Consider the following 22,762-nt stretch of genomic DNA (forward strand, 5'->3'; position numbering starts at 1 on the left):
AAGCTCAATGTACCATTCTGAAGCACAGGTCTTGCACCCACATTTCTCTGGTCCTTGCTTCCCTTACCATGACCCTGAGCCACCTCCTCCTCAAGGCATCCTGTATGTTGCCACTGCACAAATTTTTACGCCCCTTGATGTTGTTCTGAGGCTCCCTGCAGACTATATCTAAACCGTGCAGCTCTACCATCTAGCCTGCAGACCACTTTTCTTCTTGCCTTTTCCTGACACGTTTCTGCCACCCACTCTGCACTTGTTTACTCCTCACTCAGCAATTCGAAGTCACTTCACTTTGCTTTTGCTCACACTTCCCTCCCCTGTCTCAATATGGAGTTGCCTTCTTCATTTTTCTGAACACAGACTAAACTTGGCCATTGCTGGAAGCTAAGCGAGCTAACATTTTACTTCTTTCCTGAAGCACTGGTGTTACAGTGGTCTTTATTTCCACCAACTCTGCTAAACAGCGCTTCTTCCTTCCTGTATTGACTACTATGCTTCGTTTACTGCATATTTCCTGGTAACAACCTCTCACTTGTGAGGAACAAATACAATGTGAAAAATGATTCTAGCTGTCTACCTCTCTCCTTTTCTTCTTCCCTCTCTCTTTCCTTTCCATTCTCAACCCCGCCTTATTCCTTTCTCCTGTTTTTCATTTTCTCATAATTTATAAAGTAAATTTGGAAAATCCAGAAAACAATCAACTTTATAAATAAACAGGGGATATCAAAATCAATAGTAAAAAACCTTGAGGCTTCTCTTCCACACAGTTCTCTTATGTCCTATACATGCTAGTTTGGAATTCATCTCCCACCCCAACACACATCCTTTGTGAGAATACATAGTTTGAAAACACATTCTAACTCTAGGTTCCACTTTTAAATTTGATTTAGAAGTTTTCCTACAAGAACAGAAACGTTCTAAGAAATATAAATAAATTAAGAGTGGACTATGGCTTATTTTGATGTGTTTGTATCTTATATGTTCCTCTTAAAAACCATTTTTGCTATAGGGTTACAAGGTGAGTTAAGAAGACACCTCGCCTTTACTTTAAAGTGAATCAGTCAGGCTCAGACAGAAATGAGTGACTCCAGATGAGGGGCTGCATCTGGTTAATGTTTTGTCCTCCTGTCCTTGTAGCTTCATTTCTTCAAAGAGGAGTTTATGTCTTTTACAGAGTTTTCTGTAAATAAAATAAAAATGTGTCCCCAAACTCAGAGCCAGGAAATTAACCATTAGAAATCTCTTTCAATTTTTAAAATGATCATATTTATCCTTCTAGGTCAAAATAGTTTTCTAGGGCCGGCAGTGTGGCTTAGTGGTAGAGAGCTTGTCCAGCATGTGTGAGGTCAGGTCCAATCCTCAGCAACACACACACACACACACACACACACACACACACACAGACAGACAGAGAGACAGAGAGAGAGACAGAGAGACAGAGGGAGACAGAGAGAGAGAGAGAGAGAGAGAGAGAGAGAGAGAGAGAGAAACACAAGAAGAGGTGGAATTAAGCTCTAAAACCATTGATAAGGAGAATTTTGGTGTGGGTAGCAGCAAATAGTGATATTATTTGTCTTTTAAAGAAAATCTAAAGCAAGGCAGAGGTGTATTCTTTCCCACAAGGTCCCTAGAACACCAAAATCACCCTTGGAAAATGCAAATGTGTAGGAAGGATACATAGCTTATACTTGCCTATGTCTCTCTCCTCATAGGAATGAAATTGTATGGAGGGACACTTCCTCCATAGCTTCAGGAACAATAGGCTTCAAAGTCACAGTGGAATTGTACAACACTCTGGAATAATATCCTTTCTCTCATTCACAGTCTTAGCACACCCACGCAGAGGATGGGCAGGACTTTGCCCTCTTCTTATCAATTCTCCTGCTTTAGAGACCTGGAACCAGGGCATCTTTGCCTTAAGCCTGACCCCAGATCGCTAGGAATCCACAAACCACCTTCCTTTGTTTTGGAATCCAGGATGCTAGGAGAAGGAAATACAACTTAATTGCTTTTGTTTTTTCTCCTGTCTCAAAGGCAACCCAAACTGCTCTTTTTGCTGTGTTTTGTTTTTTAAGGCTTGGCTGTGGTTGCAACTCTGTTTCCTTCCCTCCACGGTTTCCTTTTGTAAGAGCTATTTGTCTCCAGATGTCAGGATGCCAGTTTTGGATATATAACCTCTCTGGATCTTAAGTTTTTCCATATGTTCAGTAACGGATCATCAGGGGTTGTGCTTCGATTTCCACCAATTGGCCATTGTGGCTGTTCTCGAGACCCATTGCCTTTAACTTTTCCACTCAGTCATAAAGGCTAAGGAGCCCTCAAAGCAGACAGTGAACGCTGTGTTGAGGCTGAGTTGAGGTTTGCAACCTTGCCTGGCCTCCAAGATTGCCCTCCATAAGGTTCTCCAAGTGGCTGGCTTTCCTCTCTTCTTCCTCCTCTCCCTAAGCCCAGGACAGATGTTACAGTGTGGCAGCTCACAGTTCTGTGGGTCTCCTAAACACCTGGTGTCCACATCATTCCGAAGCACCCTTAGATCTTTTACTCACCGTCCTGCCACTAGCACAGTTGGAAGTTCCCCAAGGGTACCATAAGTATCCAACTCCAGAAATCCTTATATTCCTCCCAGCAGCTCTGTTGTTTCTTGCTAAACTCCAGGCGAGATTGGTAGGTGTTCTTCTGAGAATGTGGCTAAGCCCACTTCCCTTTCATAAGACCCCACCCCCACCCCAACCCCATCCTACTGCCCTCGCGCCTTTCCGGGACCCTGAGTAACCTTCCCCACAAATTTCCTGAGGGCTGTCATTGAGCATCTTTCTTGCATCAATCCAGGGAGAACCCATCCGCCTCACTAGGCCAGAGCCAGAGCTACTCTGTGCGCCAGGCACTAGGTACCGTTAACTGCCGGTCACTGGGCGGGGCACGCTCCTGTCTGTGCAGAACTCTGCGCCCAGCTCCAGAGCGACAGGCTCTGGCTGTCCCGCATCCAATACAGTCGTGATCATAGTCCCCCTGGCCCCTAAACCCTCAGCCCCCTAGCCTCTCACCCCAGAGGCACAGCGCGCCCTGAGAGAGCGTACTGGAACCCTGCAGCTCGGCGCACTTTCTTGTCACTTGAAGGAGGCACCAGGCGCGCCTACCCACCTCCCTCCCGCCGCTCCAGCTGGCCTCTCCGCCCACCGACCACTAGGTCCCCAGCGTCTTTGGCTCTCAATTCGAAGTGGAGATGCGCGAGAGGCTGGCGAGGGCGCGCAGCTCCTGAGATCGCGCCAGCTGGCACCATGCGCCTGCGGCCGCTGCCCCTCGTCGTAGTCCCCGGCTTGCTACAGCTGGTGAGTGCCCGGCCTGCGGTGCTGTCCATGCGCCGGGATGCGTTTCGGCGGGAAATCCTCTTCTGTAAGGGATCTGGGAGCGAGCTCCTCCAGAAGTGGGCTAGAAGCTCAGGCCGTGACGGGAGTTTAGATTGCCTTACTGTTGATGGGGAAGAATCGCACTTAGAGAGAGGCACCTGGAGGCGACTTGAAGGGCTTAGTGAGGGTTGGATGTACTGTTTCGGTAAAGTAGGAAGGACGTATCTAGAAAAGATGTGCTAGGAAGAAAGAGGCGTTCTGCTAGGCACTCGGTGTGCACCCGGGCTGATGGACACGACCCGAGGGGTTGAAAGATCTTCCTGCAGCCCAGGGACAGTCTTGGCGGCTCGGCCGGTTTTGCACAGGTGCCGGCGAACATTTCTTGCAAAGCAGGGGTAATTTAGAGATAAAAACTGATTTTAGGGGCGGCTTGGATTTCACTCTGTTCCTTCTGGCCCTCGGGACTGAAATGGGGTTTCTACCAGCTAGAGATGTAAAACATAACTTTGATGCCCAACTCCGTGCAGTTAGTAGCCGGATCCGCGACCCCAGATCTCACAGTGTGAACCACAGCGGCTGCAGAGCAAGATGTAGGTAGGATGTTAAAAGATAGTTCAGGATGTACTAAGGACAGTGGGGCTGCCATTTCGGCTGTGAGTCTCTAGGTTTCCTGAAGAATAGCTTACTCTCCGTCACATTATGTTTTCTTAGTTAATTTGCATTTACAGTAGACCCAAAGTAAAACGTTTAAAAAATAACTTGACCACGATTGTAGAAATGGGTTTCTGGCTTCTTCTGCCTCTGCCAGATTTCTCCTGGCCGCTTGGTATCTGCACAGCAGTGCGATAACTGGCCTTTCATTGATTCTAGGGCGTGTCTTTGTCCTGACACTTTTAAGTTTTACATGCATACACCTTGGGCATGTAAAAACAAGAGCAACGCTTCCAAGTGCTTGCAGAATAAGAACCACTCCTCTTCCCATGTCCTTTTAGAGGAAAGACTAAGTAACTTATGAAAAAAAATATAAAAGGCAAAATGTAGAGGTAGGCACTTTGCAAGTGTTGAGCGTGGAATGGACTCCAAAAGGTGAAGAGGTTTAAGCAGAGACTTAATTCACCTGCACAGCATTTAATAAGAAAATTGTCCATGCCATCATGAAGAAATGTGGCATGGCCGACTGTCTTTGAATGAGCCGGTACTTGCTAGTCACAGTCAATCGAGTACCATAAAATGAACTACAACTAAGTTTTTAGGCATCCAGGATGCATGCCTATAATCTTTAGTATCACTTGCTTTTAAAAAAAATTTAATCTGAATTCCAGTAAGAGTGATCCAACAAAACAGCACTTGTACCATGTGCAGAAGAAAACGCCTGAGGAAATCTGCTGCTGAAGTGGAGTCTTCAGCACAGACTCATGAATCTAGCTAGCTGATTTTACATGTAGTGGCCAAGGACTGTGTATGTGCTCCGTAAGCACCACGTTAGGTCCTCAAAGGTGAGAAATGTATTTAGGGTTGCTGTGGAGGAAAGTTCTATTAGCCCCAATACTGGAAATGTTAGGTATCTCCTTCCCCCACCAGGAAATAGGAAATAAATATGGAAGGAATTAATATACTCCTTAAGAGCCAGATTCTAATATTACAGCATGGGTTGATTGATTACTTTTTAAGGAAGCGTATGCCAAATTCTAATCGGTTTTGGGATTGTACTGGGATTGTAATTTTTTTTTTTTTCTGAAGCACGTTATCATGGAAAGGGAGTTGAGGAGCTGCAGCCCTGTGACAAGCACACAGGCCTTAGCTGCCATCCTCCTGGACAATAAAAGGCTGTTTACATTCTACACATTCTTAAAGCTGTTCCCAGCCTTCTACAAGCCAGGGATGATGTGAAAGGAAAGCAGAGCACTTGAGCAGGGTAGATCTAAATAAAAACACTCCCTACCCCACTGTGCACCCCACCCGGAAGATTTCACAAAACATTTAATAATCTGCTGCTTGGATGGTTCATAGTTGTGTTATTTTCAGCTGATGTTGAACTTCTTTATTAAATCCTAAGAGGAGGAGGCGCCTTGGCGGGAGCGGGAGGCTGGGGAGCGCGTCCCCGCCGCGCGCACCCCAGTCCGCCTCGCCCCGCCGTGCTCCTCCCTGTCGCTATAAAGAGAAGGCGGGCGCTGCGCTCGGCTGCAAGCTCGGTCCGGCGCCTCGCATCCGTTTCCATCGGGTTCTACAGAAACTCGTGTGGTTCCTCCCGGCGACAGCCAAAATGGTGAAGCTGATCGAGAGCGAGGAAGCTTTTCAAGAGGCCCTGGTGTCTGCGGGAGACAAGCTTGTAGTTGTGGACTTCTCTGCCACGTGGTGCGGACCTTGCAAAATGATCAAGCCCTTCTTTCATTCCCTCTCTGAAAAGTATTCCAGTGTGGTGTTCCTTGAAGTAGATGTGGATGACTGCCAGGATATTGCTGCAGACTGTGAAGTCAAATGCATGCCGACCTTCCAGTTTTATAAAAAGGGTCAAAAGGTGGGTGAATTCTCTGGCGCTAACAAGGAAAAGCTTGAAGCTTCTATTGCTGAATTTGCCTGATCATCCTGAAAAACAGAACCAGCCACCAGCTGTTTAAACCTGTAACTTTTTTTAAATTTTCAAACAAATATGAGGTGTGAAGAGAGTCTATGCCCAACTGCCATCTGATTATAAATGACAATAAAATATTAATTCTAAAAAAAAAAAAATCCTAAGAGGAAATAAATTAAAAAAGGTAAGTCGATTTGAAAAGTAGTTTTTATTTTGTAGGAACCATGTGTATTCAAAAGCCATGCCCTGAGTAGGATGAAAGGTGTGTGCACATGTCTATCAGACACACAGTTTTATAGAGACAAATAATATAAAATTTTATAAAGAGATATGTAAAATTAGTTGCAGGGAGAGGTAATTAGAATTAGACTTTAGTTTTTCATCTGCACTGGCAGCCTAAAGAGTATTTGTTAAAAAATATATAAGTGCATATTGAATTTATTTGGGTGTATTGACAATTAATTAAATGAAAAATTTCTGCTTAATCTGAAAACAGTTATAGGAAGTCAGGTTTCAATAAGTCTTCAAAGACAATATTTCTCGAATATCTAGAATTTATTTTCACTTATCTTAGAGGATAAGGAGAAAATAAGCTGGGCTGATAAATGTTACATACAGGCAGCCTGTGAAAAGGGTGTGCATGCTATTCTACACCTTTGCACAGTTTCCATGGCCTACACTCAGCCTTTTAAACATGTTATTAACCTAATTAATGGGATTACTAGGCACGTGCACAATTTGAATACTCATTTTATAGGTATTCTTTTCTTAATATTCTTGTTCACTACACTGTTTCTTTTCTGCCGCTTCATGAAGACAATTAGCACATGGAATTAGTAGTATAACCAAACAGGTGTTGTTTCATGACATGAGTTCACCAGATGTCAAATTCTTACAGATTTGCTAGATAACTTGTGACTTATAATATGGCTGATTTTAATTTTTCAGTAAAATATAGGCTGGTAAAAAAGTTGCATTTGAATTTAAATAATTAAGTCTAACTTAAGGTAAAATCTACCAACGATTTAAAAATATGTGTTAATCTGAATTGTTTTGTGTTAATTACGTTAACTGAGCAACTCAGAGTTATATAAAATTGAAATACTTGAAAGATAAGATGGGTAATGGTGCATTCACCCCCACTATGTAATATCCCCTCACTCGCATTTATTAATTTTTGCTTACCTTGATAAATTTATAACTTTAACAGTTATTCAGAGTGGTTTTCTTACTTACCCTCTCTTTGAGGGTATGATCCAGAAGTGATAACTCATCACTGTCTTCCATTTATCAATCACAATTTCTCTCATACAGTCTTGATCAATAAACATCAAAACAGCATTTCCCAGTGTGGGATCAATAGTCATCTGTTGTCCAGATGACAGTGCAGAAGGAAAGAATCGTATCAGGCCTGAGATGTAGAGTGACCTGGGCTTTCAGACAAACTCGCCTATGAACATCATTTGTTTGGGGTCTTTAATAATGGGCCCTTGTACCCCAGGACCCTAGTACCCCAGTACCCTATGGCCTGTTCTGAGATTGTGCTACTGATCTAAGTCTAAATACTTTTCACATACAAAACTGACTCCTCTTGGGAATTTAGTATGTTGCCAAACAGATTTTCAAACAGAAAAGAAGGTCTTTCTTAATCTTTGTTTTCTGGGTTCCCTCAATTTTCTACTTTTTTTTTTTTTCTGATCAGTGGCCAGGTTACATTGTAGCTTAAAATGTTTAACTCCTGAAATCCCATGAATTAAGAAACCCTGATTTTGTCATGAACAATATCATGTGTCATCGTGCATTTTATAATGTACTGTCTTTTGTATGTTAAGTAGCTAATTAATACACCATGAATGATCTAGTTATTTAATGGTAGCAATCAAAGATGATATAAACATGTCATAGGTCTGTGATTTTATGAAAGCTACGGAATTGCCCCTAACTGTTTATGTATTCCGTAAACTCCTGTACCTGAGCCATTGCTGGGTAAGATTTGAAAAAAGAATTATAGCTGTACACCCTGGAGCTGACAGCCAGGGCTGTGTCAGCATTTCTATAGAGAATCTCATTTCTATCTTAGCCATAAGCATTCTTGCTAGTTAGAAGCTGGCATTTAATATCTTGATTTTGAAGTAGGTTGTTTTAAAGCTGCTTTAAAAATCGTTCTGAATGATCCTGAGCACTCATCCATGAGAAGTTACCTTCTAGGTATTGTTATGATATATTATTCAACAAACTAATTTCTATATTAATCTGGTGACTAAATTAGCAAGCAAATCTTATAGTTTTGCTTTGTACATGTTTACAACTTATGATGTGGTATTTAAAAATTATTTTATCATTACCTTGTATACAAGGTAATGTTTTCCAAGTAGCATATTTGTTATAACAGGTGCATGATTTTATAACAAAATTATTGAATAAATATTTTCAATTATGTCAAACTAGGTATTCTAGTCAGTGGTTTTTATGACATTTACTAACGTTCTCTTTACATATTTTATTACTGATGGCATGACCAATGATGCAGATGGCAACTCCATTTTTCACCTTAAAATCTTTACAAAGAATAATGTGATCTATAATAACTTGCAGGGTAGATTTTCATATTATAGAAGAAATAAAACATATTACTGACAGAGAACTCCCATTTTATGTTATTTTAATTTGTGAACATTTTAATATGGATCCACAAACAGCTGTCTGGTTCATTAAACTCTATGATAAACATCAATATGAAATTCTGTTTTTTTGTAAACATAAAATCCAAAATGAATGTTTTCTTATTATACCCTAAATGCTATGAGGAAACATACTTTTTCCTAATCAGTTACTTCAAGAAGTTGCAGTTAGTTTTTAACCTGGCCATTCTGGTCTCATTTCCTCTTTTAAACATAGAGACCAGCGGTAAGGGAATGGGGCGTTTTATAAAGTCAAACCATAATGATGACGTCAAACCATAATGATGACCAAGCATCAGATTTGCACATGTTTTTCCACATTCGGATCTCCCAATAATTTGTCATGTTCTATTCTGCCAGTTAAGGCTTAGAAACATAAGATACTTTGAATGTTTCTATTTGTGTTCTGCAAAGAACAATGAACTGGGTCAAAAGACTTGAATTCTCCTTCCAAATCAATTGGACATTCAGCAAATATTGCTATCTATTTTGACCCAGATTTTGTGCCAAGACTATCATAAGCATTGTGGAAATAGAATAGCATTAAACAAAACAGAATGGTTCCAGTGTCAGTGTGTGTGTGTGTGTGTGTGTTGTGTGTGTGTGTGTGTGTGTGTGTGTGTGTGTGTGTGTATGGCTTGGGCAGCTCACTGTACAGTGTAGCTGGAGAATTTCTCTCCAGCTCCCGCCACCAAGTCCCGCCAGTCCCAGAGCCCACTTATAAAATAAACATACAGACTCTTACATTATTTAAACTGCTTGGCCATTAGCTCAGGCCTGTTATTGTCTAGCTCTTACTCTTATATTTAGCCCATTTCTATTAATCTTTACTTTGCCACATGGCTCATGGCTTATTGGTACCTTACATCTTCCTTGTCCTGATGGCGGCTCGCAGTCTTCCTCTCTCAGCCTTCCACTTCCCAGAATTCTTTTCCTTGTCCCGCCTATACTTCCTGCCTAGCCAATGGCCAATCAGTGATTTATTTACTGACCAATCAGCAACACATTTGACATACAGACCATCCCACAGCAGTACAGTCTCAGACACTCATCTGTAAAAATGAAATTACCATGATAAAGGAAATAAAAAGCTATTTCTAACATTCACATCTAAGAACACGTTCTGACAGTGATTGACATTTTTTTTTATGAATTACATCTTTAGTTTTTATACAATTTACACTACTTCTTAGATACAAACATTGATTTAAACAAAAGCTCTACATGGGGTTTCCCCATATCACAAATGAGACATACTTAGAAGTATAGGTAAGAACAGTTAGGAACCGATGACTGCTGTCTCTGCTTATGGAAAAGAAAAATTTAGTCTAGGAAAAAGAAATTAGCACTTATTAAGCATGTAATTAGCAAAATCAGAAGAATTTAAATTCGAACAATACTTTCAGGTGTTATGCTATCTTAAAATTGTTAACTATTAGCATGTACTCATTTATTTCATTTAAATAAAAAGTGAACTGACACTCAGTTAAATACTGATTATTAAATTAAATAATTTACAGCTTATTAGAGCTTTACAACCAGAAAACTAGCCTGTGGCTTCTTCATGCCTCGGCAGAGTACAGCCTATTTAAATTGGAGATACCCTTAACTTCAAAAGACTTCAGAAGTTCTAATACAAACGTCACAAAATTAAAAGGGTAAGGCCAGCAACATGTCTGACATGATACCCGTCAAACGTGGAGAAAACTACCAATCAATGCAACTGTAGGAGATGATAGAAGGAAATGGAAAACCTAGTCTTGGAGTTTGTGCCTTTAGTGAACATCTTAAACATCTTCAACAGCAAAATTTGACTTTCTGATACTGCCAGGTTTGGACAAATACACTGAGTTAAAGGGTACAGAAACATTCATGTACATCTTTTTATAAAATGTGCAAGACTATGATTTTTTTAAATTATGATACATAATGGGCAATTTTAAAATTCATCAGTTTATATTAAGCATTGTAGCATGCATAGTTATTCTCTCTAAACAATAATGTAAGAAATGATGTAGATTTATGCAGAAAAACCTCATGTGTAATTTCTGCAGCTTTTCATAGTGTGCGTGGTGTCTGTTCCAGGATTCTCCTCCTCATTTTCTTTCAGGTTTCATGGTGAAATTAACTGATATGCATGAACCTGCATATTTTGCATAGTTAACTTGTTCAATAAATAAATGGGGAGTAAAAAGAACCACTTAATATTTTGTTGTAGCAGTAACATGTATCAATAAGTCTTTACAGTTCGGTAATCCAAACCAGGAGCTGATTCGGAGCACTTTGAAGAGAATGGCTATTGAAATAGAATTGGAGGCAGAATTCCAAGGCATGGTGCTCTTGAGGTGATGACTCAGCAGTTTTAGCCTCAGTTTCGTCCCCATTGATCAGCATCCAAGCCCATTTGCTATTCATTTGAATTTAGATTTTACAACCAATTCTTATCCAACATGTCTAAAGACAAACACATTTCTTTTAAGGTACAACTTTGGTACGTGTAACTAATGTGTCATGGTACAATGGACTATACAGTTGAAAAAACTCTTTCATGTACTTGACTTCGTGGCCATCTTCACAGTGATCATGAAAAATAAGTAGAGTGGTGGATGCCACATTCTCTTTGTGGGTAAAGAAACAAAAGCACCCAATGTGCCACAGACAGAAATTGCCATGATGGACTTACCAACCAACTTCATTCAACTCTGGTTCATGGCAGGATCCATTTGTAGCCAACTGTGGGGTTCATGAGGAGTGCCATCTTTATAAAACACTCATAACTGAAACTCGGGAAAATTAAATTGAGGGACATTGCCCTGAAAGACCCTGTTCTGCACAGAAGCTACACTAAAATGAGCCTGATTCTTTTGTCTGGGCATAGATTAAGCAAGTCTTGCCGTCATAATCTTAAACAACATAAACAGACTCTTAGAGCATGTTCCTGAATCTAGAGTTCTATTTTGAGCTTAACTTTACCAAGTCTGTTTTCTTTCTAATGGTTTCTAGCTTACATACAGCTTTCATGTTTGGTTTATAGCTGAGTGATGCACTTCCAGGTAGGATTATCAGAGGATTTCAGAGTCCTAACCTTTAAGATCTCTTCTGTGCTACTTCAGATAGGGACAGATGGACAGCAGAAAGGGGAAGGATAGGTTCAAAGGCCGCTTAAGTCTGCTTTTCTAATGAACAAGGAGGATATGATGGACATGGGAGCTGTCAAGTAAATATCCACGCCTGTGCAGTGTTAAATTTTGTTTTGCTTATAGCACACTGCTACTGCTCTCTTTCCCTTTCTTACTGTACATAAGATAACATTTTATTATAAAAGTTACACACTGTAGCAGATATTGTTGGTGCTTTGGGGATGCACTTTGCAAAACTGCAGTTTGAATCCCAAGTGCCATTTCCTTCCTTTGGTACCCTATGGACCAATAACTGTCAGAAAACAGTATGGAGAGTCCAACTCCTCTGTAAAGCTTTGAGGTGAAAAGGACACTCAGTGTCTTTGCAGCAGCAGGCTAAAGCTGTGTTCTGTGGGGCTTTGTCTGGGACCACACTTCAGTGGCTTTCTCCCATTCTCACAGACTCCCAGGGAAGTGACTCCTGGATAAATCCCTTGCACTCAAGCACTTGACCCGGCAGCACCTGCCTCTGGGGACTCCAAACTAGTGTTTTTGTTTCAGTTTTTCTTCAATATTCAGAAAACTTAAAGTAGTTGATAATCTTGTCCTTGCTTTGAATAATCAGTAGTAGTGCAATGATATTTTCCAGATACTATGCATATGCAAGTTTTTATCCTGATATGTCATTTAACATCATGTTTTATAACATGCCAGTATAATGCAGCGATAAATGTGGATGTCTTCCTATTATTGTAAAGAGCTATTTCTGTTTTAAGAATCATAGTATTCACAGCATGGATGTACCAAAATATATTTAAGCAGCCCTTTGTTAATACTTAGAATTTTTAAGTCTAGAAAACATTTGTAATTATACCTATAAAAAACTTCCTAATAGTTAAGGTGCTGGCTTAATACTGAGAATTGGTAGCTTAAATTTGCTTAAATACAATTTTCCCCCAAATGATTTTAACAGTATGAAATACTACTCACAATATGTCTATATTGATTTTTTAAAAAATATACCAGTGTATGAGACTTCATTGCTTAAAATGTCTTATTAAACTTTAATTCAATGTTTTTAAAATTCTTATTACATTTATCTGTGTGTGTTGGGGTGTATGCATGCCACATGCACATATGATCAGAGTACACCTTGCAGGGGGCAGTACTTCCATCGTGTCTGCCTTGGTAATCAAACTGAGCTTGTCAAGCTTAGCAGCAAGTCCCTTTATTTTCTGAGCATTTTGCCAGCCCTTAAATGTGTTGAGCACTGTGTATTAGGTATGAGAAGGATGTTTTTTATTTAAAAGCCATTTCTTTTTCTTACACTGTGCATGGTCTCTTTAAATACTCTATTTTCAGCTGACGTTTTATAGTCTTTAAATTTTAAAATTTCTTTTTAATATTGTAGTAGTATAATTTTGCTTTGTTATTCTCGGATATTTTACACATTTAGAGCATTATGAATAATATTTCTGGGCTTGATATTTTTAAATTATTTTCACTGAAATTTAAAGAATATTGTTAATTTTTGTGTACTTAAGTTTATATATGTTGCACTTATGAACCTAATTGCTATTTCTAATAATTTATGTTTGTTTTTGCTGCATTTTTTCAACAGATCATATCATTTGCAAATAATCTTTTATTTGATTCTTTCTATTGAACATTATGTCTTATTAAAATTAATTTGCTTGCTACAATAGCTAAACCTTTTAAAATATTGTTGAATGAAAGTGAAAGTAGGCATTGTTTCCAGGTTTCCAAATTCAATGAATATTTTAGTAAATGCAAAATTTAATTTTTCGTTTCTGAGAATCTATTAAGTTAAGCATATATTTTTATAATTCATATTGAAATGAATTTATGTCAAGAATAGAGATTAATTTTCGGTACTTGTTGAACATTTTACGTGATCACATAGTTTTTAAATGTAAATTGTACATTTTGAAAAAATTCATAATAGTTTTCCTAACATTACTCCTTTTTGAGAAAGCTGAAATTGCCTATAATTTCATAAGCTGATATCTGTGTATTTGCAAATTAGTATTTTCTACTACTCTTCTAGCATCCTCAATATCCCAGAGTCTCCATAAAGGCATTAGTTTTACATACACAGTGTATTAGTCACTGTTCTATTGCTGTGAAGAGATACAATGACCATGGCAACTCTTATAAAAGAAAGTATTTAATTGAGGGTTGGCTTACTATTTCAGAGTCTTGGTCCATTATCATGGCTGGAAGCATGACACTGGAGTAGTAGCTTGAGAGCTACAACCTGATCTGTAGGCTGAGAGACACTCTGGGCTTAGTGTGGGCTTTTGAAAACTCAAAGCCCAACCCTAGTGACACACTTTCTCCAACAAGACCACACCTACTACAAGGCCACTTCTAATACTTATAATCCTGTCAAACAGTTCCACTCCTTGATAACTAAATATTCAAATATATGAGCCTATGGGGGCTATTTTTATTCCAACCAGCACACACAATGGCCCCCAAGGACCTCCTTGCAGAAACTCTGACCATTCCACAAGTTTTCTGGTGTCAGCTGCATCTGTGACCATCCTCTGCTCAAGCTTTCATGCCTTCAAAACCAGTACCATGTAGAGAATGCTAGCAAGGGGTTGGAGATTTAGCTCAGTGGGAGAGCACTTCCTAACAAGGGCAAGGCCATAGGTTCGGTCCTCAGCTCTGGGGAAAAAAAAAAATGCTAGCAAGCTCTGTTGCCAGCTCAGTGTGTAACCTGGCCCTTTTATACCATAGGTTCTGACACTGAGAGAATAGTTTTCTACGTAGTTGATTTAGAAGATCAGTAAACAACCCCCAGACACATTCTCTGTTCAGTCTTTATACTCTCTTATAAATCCCTGTCTTTATAAGCCTTAGGTGAGTAGGGTTTTGCACTCAAGGCATCAGCTTGTTCTTTAGTGCCACCAATCTTTAACAGTGACAATTGTTTAATTGTCTGCACTCACCTTGTCCTAAACTTTAATCTTGCTCACTCATATCTTCCCTGAGGAAATTAATCTATTCTTTTAAGTTCAACTTCTCTCAGGAAATTGTTTTCAGGATGTGGGCACAAGAAATCCAGCTTCTTGCCTGAAATATCACACAAAAGATCTCATTTCAGTTGCAAATAGAGTAACATCTGAAACTTCAGGATTCAGGATCCACAGTCCAGGTTCTCTTAGGGTGCTTGTCTTTTAGTCTCCCGAAGAATGGCCTCTTAAATTCTTACAGCACTTAAGTGGCGTTTCTTACCCAACACATTAAACTCTTCCATCTTCTTCAAAGGCCTAAGAGCCACATGGTCAAGTCTATTAGAGCAGTCTCCCCACTTATCAGTACCAATTTTTGGTTTTTTTCCCTGTTTTCTATGGTTAAAAAAAATCAGTTGACAGAGACAGCATAAAGAAGAATGGATATATTGGCTGTCAGTTCCTGAAGGATACAGTCCACTATGGTACAGAAAATGTAGCAGCAAGTAGGGAAGGCATGGTAGCAGGAGCAGGATTGAGGTTGCTTGGAGTGATGAATACTTGGTATCTCTCAGATCCCATTCTCCATTTATGTAGTCTATGATCCTAGCCAGGGAATGGTGCCACCCACTCTGAGTGGGTCTTCTCTCTTTGATTAGTGTAATAATACCACAGCCATGGCCCATCCTTCAGGTGATTTTGAACTTTCCCAAAATTGAAAGTTATTACTATTGATCCCAGAGAGGGAAGCAAAGTAAATATATTTATTCAGCTTTCCCTATGGTAACTGTATATTTGGTAGTCATTTTTGACTCATCTCTCCTTATCCCCTGTAATATCTATCTAGACACAGACTCTTCTGAAATTTCTTTCCAAATTCCCTCACAAACTCTGTTCTTCTCCACCCTATGCTATTTTATCACTGCTGCCATATCTTAAGTATATCTTACCCCAATATGAATATTCCACTTTCACAGAATCTTCTTTGTTAAATTTTCCTTTGATTTACTATGACATCTTACTAATTAAGAATGAGATTGTGATTTATTGATTTATTTAGTACAGTCTGTCTAAGTTCTTAAATCCTGGGATTTTCTAGATTTAAATATTTTCCCTAAGACTCACCGTATAGGTAAGTTTAGGTAGGCCTGTATACTTAGTACTCTATGAATACTTCAGTGTAAAGGAAAAATCATATTTTGGTTTCAGACTGGCTGAATTTACTTAGTACATTGGCCAAGCTAATGAATCTCATTCTTTCTCCTTATAAAAATTAATATGCATCTATTTCTAAGGGTTATAATAATTATATATGAAATTATAACTTGCCTGACACAGCATTAGCTTAACAACTGCAAGTTTTCCTTTCCACCTATATTCACTAAATTCTTTTTATGAAAGCAATAAAAAACTGATTCTGACTAATGTATACACAGAAGAAATTCATTGAAAAGAGATGGCTTATAAGAAATAAATGAGATCAGGCATATTGAGAACAGAATGCAAGGTCCAGATATAACAGTTAGAAATTAACTAAATGATGATAAAGGACAGTCAGCTTATCCTTTCACTAAAGATTCACATATAGATTGGGAGTACATTTTGAGGTTGAGCTCTCTTTTTTGTCTGAAAGTTATAGGAGTCTCTGATGAACAGTTCTATAAATCCAAGATAGTCAGTACTGTGTAGTCCTATGAGAGAATTTGTAATTTTCACTCCAACTGAAAAGAACTGTTACAAATAATTTCAGAGGAGACAGATTCCAGCCTTCCACACAAGGCAAAATGGCCTTTTGCTCAGAAGTGGGCATGTACAACAGGGATCGATCACCAGAAACTTCAGTAGGGTTTCAGAGAAAAAGTACACCAACCCCCAAATAAATGGAAAGGAAGGGAGCAAGGAGGAGAAAGCAGAAGAACTCAGCCTAGAAGAAACCAATAATTCAAGAAACTAACCACACTCTATAAAATATTAAGTATTGTTCTCAGAGAGTCACAAGGTATCTGTATTGTGAACACAGTGTGTGGCTATGAGGAAATATTAGATGGAGAACAAGAAATAATTTTTAGAAATATATAACTACTATAAAAAAATTCACAGAAGACTAACAAGAATAGGGATACAGAGTATACCAGCTGAAGTGCTAGAAAATTCTTATGACCTGGAGTAAAATATTTTTTAAAAAGTAGAAGAGTTAAAGAGGCTAAAGCTAGAAAACCCAATGAAGATCTTCCACCGAGATGATAGTGGTGATGAGGGAAATAAATAATCCCAGCCAAAGCACTGAATAAGCTGCCTTAAGGAAAAACAAAAACAAACAAACAAACAAAAAACCATGGGATTCCAACCTCTCCATCCATCCATGTCTTGCACATACCGTGCTAGAGTCTAGCCAAGTGAGTCTTGGCTCTCCTTTCTGTTCACCTCCTCAGTCCCCTAGATCTGGCCCATGCCCCAAAATGGCCCCCAAACTCCATGCTTCATCCAGGACATGCACACCCCATTTTTTTTTCAACAAACAGGCTCCTTATGTACCATATTCTAATCTCTCTAAACAACCAGAACCTCCACATGTTCTTCTAGGGTCTAAATCATACAAGTCCCCCTGATCTTCCCTTCCATGCAACCTCCCCAACCCCAAGATCTACCCTCAAACTCCATGCTTGGACCACAATGCATGTTCTTCCCAACAGCCAAGCCCCATGTGTTTTCCTGACTTCATTACACCTAAGACAACCTTTAGGCCCAACCTGGCCTGCACATCTTGCATTCTGACCTAACATGATCTGTCCATATCAGACACAGAACTGACAAAAGAAGCCCATACATACATATCTAGCTGCAAAAGTACAAACAATATGAAAGATCAACACCCCCAAACCTGCTTGGCCTGTAAAAATATTTGATAATGAAAATTATGCAGGTGAACCCCAAGACACAGATTTTAGAAGAACAATCATAAACTTCATCAAAGACTTTAGGAAACTTGAAAAAAACACATAAAGAAGCAGCTCAATGAACTTAAAGATAATAAACACTTGATGAATGACCAAGGAAACACATATATAAGCCAATAGAAATGATGAAAAAATTCAAGAATTGAAAGAAAGAGAAGGAAAGAACTCAAACTAAAATGATGATAGGATTGAAAAACCCAATAACCCAACTAGAAAACATAGTGGAAAGCTTTGCAAGTAGAAATAAATGAATGAATCAAATACAAGACACAAAGATAAAGTAGACAATTTAGTGAAATAAGCAAAGAATAGGAAAGAAAATTGTGGGAAAACACAGGAAAATAATATGCAGGAAATGTTGGATATCATGAAAAGATAAACCATTGAATTATAGAAATAGGTGAGGGAGAAGAAGTCCAGATCATCAGCAAGATCATAGAAGAAAATTTCCCCAAACTAAAGAAGACACACTCATGTAGGAGCAAGAAGCACATAAAAACTGCAAAGCAACAAGACCAGAAAAGAACCGCCCCCAAAGCATGTCATGATCCAAGTATTAAGTGTGCAGAACAAAGAAAAAGTATTGAAAGTTGTATAAGAAACACACATGTCATCTATAAAGGAAAACCCATCAGAATAACAGTTGATTTCTCAGTGGAAACTTAAAATCCAAAAGAGCTTGGAACAATGCATTTCATGTCTTAAAAGACCATGATGGCCAGCATAGAATAATATACCCAGAAAAACGATCAATGATAACATTTACCATCATATGAATAACCTAACCAAATTTAGAATCCAAAAGCCCAAACCTAAGGAAAATACAGGAAGCAATATTTCAGGTTGAAAAGAGGAAGGAGCATAGGCAAGAAACTGTAGAAAGAAAAAACAAAAGCTGTAATTACTGAAAATAAAAGTAACACTGATAACATTAAATGTTACACAAAAGAAAGTGGGAAATAGCCTTGAACACATTGGTACAGGAGACAACTTCGTGAACAGAACACCAGTAGTATAGGCACTGAGATGGACAATTAATAAATAAGACCTCATGAAACTGCAAAGCTTCTGTAATGTAAAGAACACTGTCCAAGACAAATGGCAGCCTACAGAATGGGAAAAGATCTTCACAAACCTCACATCTGACAGAGGGCTACTTTCCAAAATATATAAAGAAGTCAAGAAATTAGACATCAGAAAACCAAACAATCCAATTAAAAATGGGGTACAGATCTAAACAGAGAATTCTCAACAGAGGAGTCTCAAATGACCAAGAAGCACTTAAAGACATGTCCATCGTTAGCCATCAAGGAAATATAAATCAAAATGACTCTGAGATTCCATCTTGCACCTGCCAGAATGGCTAAAATCAAAAACACAAGTGACAGCTCATGCTGGAGAGGATGTGGAGTGGGGGGAAGACTCCCATTGCTGGTAGGAGTACAGTTTTACAGCCACTTTGGAAATCAATATGGTGGTTTTTTAGAAAATTGAGAATCAGTCTACTTCAAGACCCAGCTATAGCACTCTTGGGCATATACCCAAAGAATGCTCAACCATACTAGAAGGACATTTGCACAACTATGTTCATAGCACCTTTATTCATGATAGCCAGAAACTGGAAACAACTTAGATATCCCTCAGTCAAAGAATGGATAAAGAAAATGTGGTACATTACACAATGGAGTATTACTCAATTGTGAAAAACAATGACTCATCATGAAATATGCAGGCAAATTAAAAAAAAAAAGTCATCCTTAGTGAGGTAATCCAGACCCAGAAAAACAAAAATGGTCTGTACTCACTTGTAAGTGGATATTAGCTGTGAAGGATAACCATACTACAATCCACAGATCCAGAGAGCTGCATAACAAGGAGGATTCAAGGGGGGATACTTGGATCTCCCTGGGAAGGGCAAATAGATTTTGCTGGTAGACCGGTGGTGTATGGGGATGGGGACATAAAGGATCAGGTCGGGGTGAGGGAGAAAAGTACTGGAAGAGATAATTAGATAAAGGGGCATTTCAGAGTCAGGTAGAAACTTAGTACAATGGAAACTCCCAGGAATCTACAAAGGTGACCCATCTCCTGCAAGCAGGCAAGACTTCCAGTAGAAGCATTGGGACACCAATCCAGCCACATAACCTTTGACCTACAATTTGCTCTTCCTAAAGGATGTGCTGGGGTAAATGTGCACAGAAATGGTAGGCATGGCCAACCATGGAAGTTTGAATGTAAATGATACCCAAAGGGAATGACACTGTTAGTAAGTGAGGCCTTGGAGGAAGTGTGTCACTGTGGGGGTGGGCTTTGAGGTCTCTTTTGCTCAAGCTTCCCTCGGTATGACACTAAGACAGTCCACTCCACTGCCTGTTGCATTCTGATCAAGATGTAGCCAGCACCATGTCTGCCTGCATGCTGCCATGATCCCCGCCATGATGATAACGGACTGAACCTCTGAAATTGTAAGCCACCACTTCAAGTAAATGTTTTCCTTTATAAGAGTTACCATGGCCATGGTGTCTCTTTACAGCAATAAAAACCCTAACTAAGACAGAAGTTGGTACCAGGGACTGGGGTATTGCTCTGATAGGCCAGACCATGTGTTTGTTTGGAGGAATTTGGATTTTGGCACTTTGGGTTAGGAAAGCAGTGGAATGCTTTAAGCACCGTTTAATAACCCATGCTGGTAGAAGCATGGAAGACAATGGTGTTGATAATGATTTGAACTGTCCAGGGCTGGATCAACAGGTTTCAGAGGAGAAGAATTTCAGTATGTTGCTTAGAAATCATTCTTGTGATATTTTGGTGAAGAATGTGGCTGCTTTTTTTGCCCTTGTCCTGAAAGTCTACCTGAGGCTGAAGTGAACAGTTTAGATTAATTCTGTTGGCAGAAGAAGTCTCAAAACAGCCTAGTTTAGCCTCTGTCATGTTGTTATTAGTGGTAACTCTAGTGAAGATTTATGATGAAAAGAGGCAAGCTAAGCAGGGTAAGCTACAAAATGTCAAATTAAAGGAGAAAGGGGATACGAAAAAGTGGAATGGAACATGTTCAAGGAGATCAACAGATTAAGAAATGGAATGAAAGGAGTGGTGACTTCAGAGCAAGATCCCACCCAGGTAATTTTCCACCTTGTGAAAGGGAATTAAAGAAAAGCTTAGAGCTGGGTATTGAAGTGCACACCTTTAATCCCAGCACTAAGAAGGCAGAGGCTGGCAGATCTCTGAGTTTGAGGCCAGCCTGGTCTACAGAGCAAGTTCCAGAACAGTCAAGAACAGAAATTTTGCTAGTGAAGATGTCATTGAATGAAGGGGGCACATTCCAGCCCTAGCAAGCAGCAGAACATGGCAACTCCAGCCGCATGGTTCTGGCTTTAGAGTTAAGGATAGAAGAAACAGGTTATGGAATATGCCTCCATGTCTAAGGAAAGCTGCTGAGACAAGCCATGTGTCAGAGATGTCCCAGAATGGAGGCTTAGAGAGGCCATTGCCTGAAGCTGTGAAGGAGAAACTTGAATAGCCTTGGAGACCCCAAGATGTTGGAGATACCAGAATCATGGGATATCTGCTGAAAGCTGCTAACAGAGAGTGGAACCAGCTCAAGAGAAAGAATTATGTTACTGTCAACAAAGCTGAAAGGAGTTGGAGATCTGAAGATTGTTTTGACATCAGACATGAAGATGAAGATTTTGGAGTTTGCTCAGATGGTTTTTGGTCTTGCTTTGGTGCAATATTTCCTCATTATGCCCCCTTCCCTGTGTTTTGGAATGGTAATGCATAGCCTGTGCCATTAGTTGTTAGAAGTATGTGACCTGCTTTTTGATTTTAATTTCGTTAGGGATTACAGTTAAGAGATTTCCATGAGTCTCAGAAAAGACTTGGACTTTGCATGTTGGAAACATTGTTGAGACTGTGATAGACTATGGGAAGTTTTGAAGTTGAACTTAATGCATTTTGAATTGTGATATTGTTATAAACTTATGAGGGCCAGGCAGTGGAATGTAGTAGTTTGAATGTAAATGGTGCCCAAAGGAAATGGCACTATGAGGAGCTGTGGCCTCGTTGGAGGAAATGTGTCATTGTGCGGGTGGGTTTTGGGGTTTCTTTTGCTCAAGCTTCCCTTAGTGTGACACTGATACAGTCCATTTCCATGGCCTGTTCATGAAGATGTATCCAGTACCATGACTTCCTGCATGCTGCCATGTTCTCTGTCATGATGATAATGGACTGAACCCCTGAAACTGTAAACCACCACCTCAATCAAATGTCTTCCTTTATTAGTTTTTCCATGGTTATGGTGTCTCTTAACAGCAATAGAAACTCTAAGAGCCCAACCAATGACACCAACAACTGCTCCAGCTTGACAATCACACCATAAAAGGAAGTCCACCCTTGACACTGCCTGGAACTCCTGGACCTAGAGTCTTGATAGCTCAGAGACTTAGGTTAGAACAAACATGGCTGGAAAAAAATGTCAATCTTGTGATACCTAATAATATTCTGCTATACTCATAGATTGGTACCTAGCCCAACTGTCATAAGAGAGGCTTCATCCAGCAACTGATGGAAACAAATGCATAGACCTACAGCCAAACATTAGGCAAAGTGTGGTGAATCCTGCAGAAGACAGGAGGAAGGATTATAAGAAGTAGAGGAGTCAAAGACACCACAAGAAAACCCATAAAATCAACTAATCTAGGCTCATGGGGCCCACAGAGACTGAACCAACAACCACAGAGCCTGTATGGAGCTGACGTAGGCACTCTGTATATATGCTATAGTTGTGTAGCTTGGTCTTGTAGGATTACTAACAGTGGGAGCAGGGGCTGTCTTTGACTCTTTTGCTGGCTTTTGGGACCCTATTCCTCATACTGGGGTCCAACCTTAATAAAAGGAGAAGTGTTTAGTCTTACTGCAACCTGATATGCCATGTTTCATTGATATGCATTGGAGGCCTGGCATTTTCTGAAGAGAAAAGGAGAAGTGTATGGGAGGGGGACAGAGGTGGGGGAGGAGAGAAGGGAGGGGAAACTGTGATCAAAATGTAAAATAATAATAATAATAATAAAACTCATTAAAAAACACCATCCAAATCCTTGCAATTA

The 22,762-nt window shown here is 39.6% G+C and overlaps 2 protein-coding genes and 1 long non-coding RNA gene across 3 annotated transcripts in view; 1 reads left to right on the top strand and 2 right to left on the bottom strand.

Annotated features, from left to right (window-relative positions):
- LOC131907708 (low-density lipoprotein receptor-related protein 1B-like) overlaps positions 1-22,762 on the bottom strand; it is a 439,135-nt gene that overhangs the window by 152,275 nt on the left and 264,098 nt on the right. The gene's annotated exons all lie outside the window — the stretch shown is intronic.
- LOC131909095 (uncharacterized) overlaps positions 1-22,762 on the bottom strand; it is a 198,878-nt gene that overhangs the window by 36,349 nt on the left and 139,767 nt on the right. The gene's annotated exons all lie outside the window — the stretch shown is intronic.
- LOC131909089 (thioredoxin-like) lies at positions 5,508-5,990 on the top strand. The gene has a single exon (XM_059260390.1). The coding sequence runs from the start codon at positions 5,611-5,613 to the stop codon at positions 5,926-5,928; it is 318 nt and encodes a 105-aa protein (XP_059116373.1). The 5' UTR covers positions 5,508-5,610; the 3' UTR covers positions 5,929-5,990.

This window comes from Peromyscus eremicus, chromosome 4 (assembly GCF_949786415.1).
Source record: "Peromyscus eremicus chromosome 4, PerEre_H2_v1, whole genome shotgun sequence".
Classification (NCBI taxonomy): Eukaryota; Metazoa; Chordata; class Mammalia; order Rodentia; family Cricetidae; genus Peromyscus; species Peromyscus eremicus.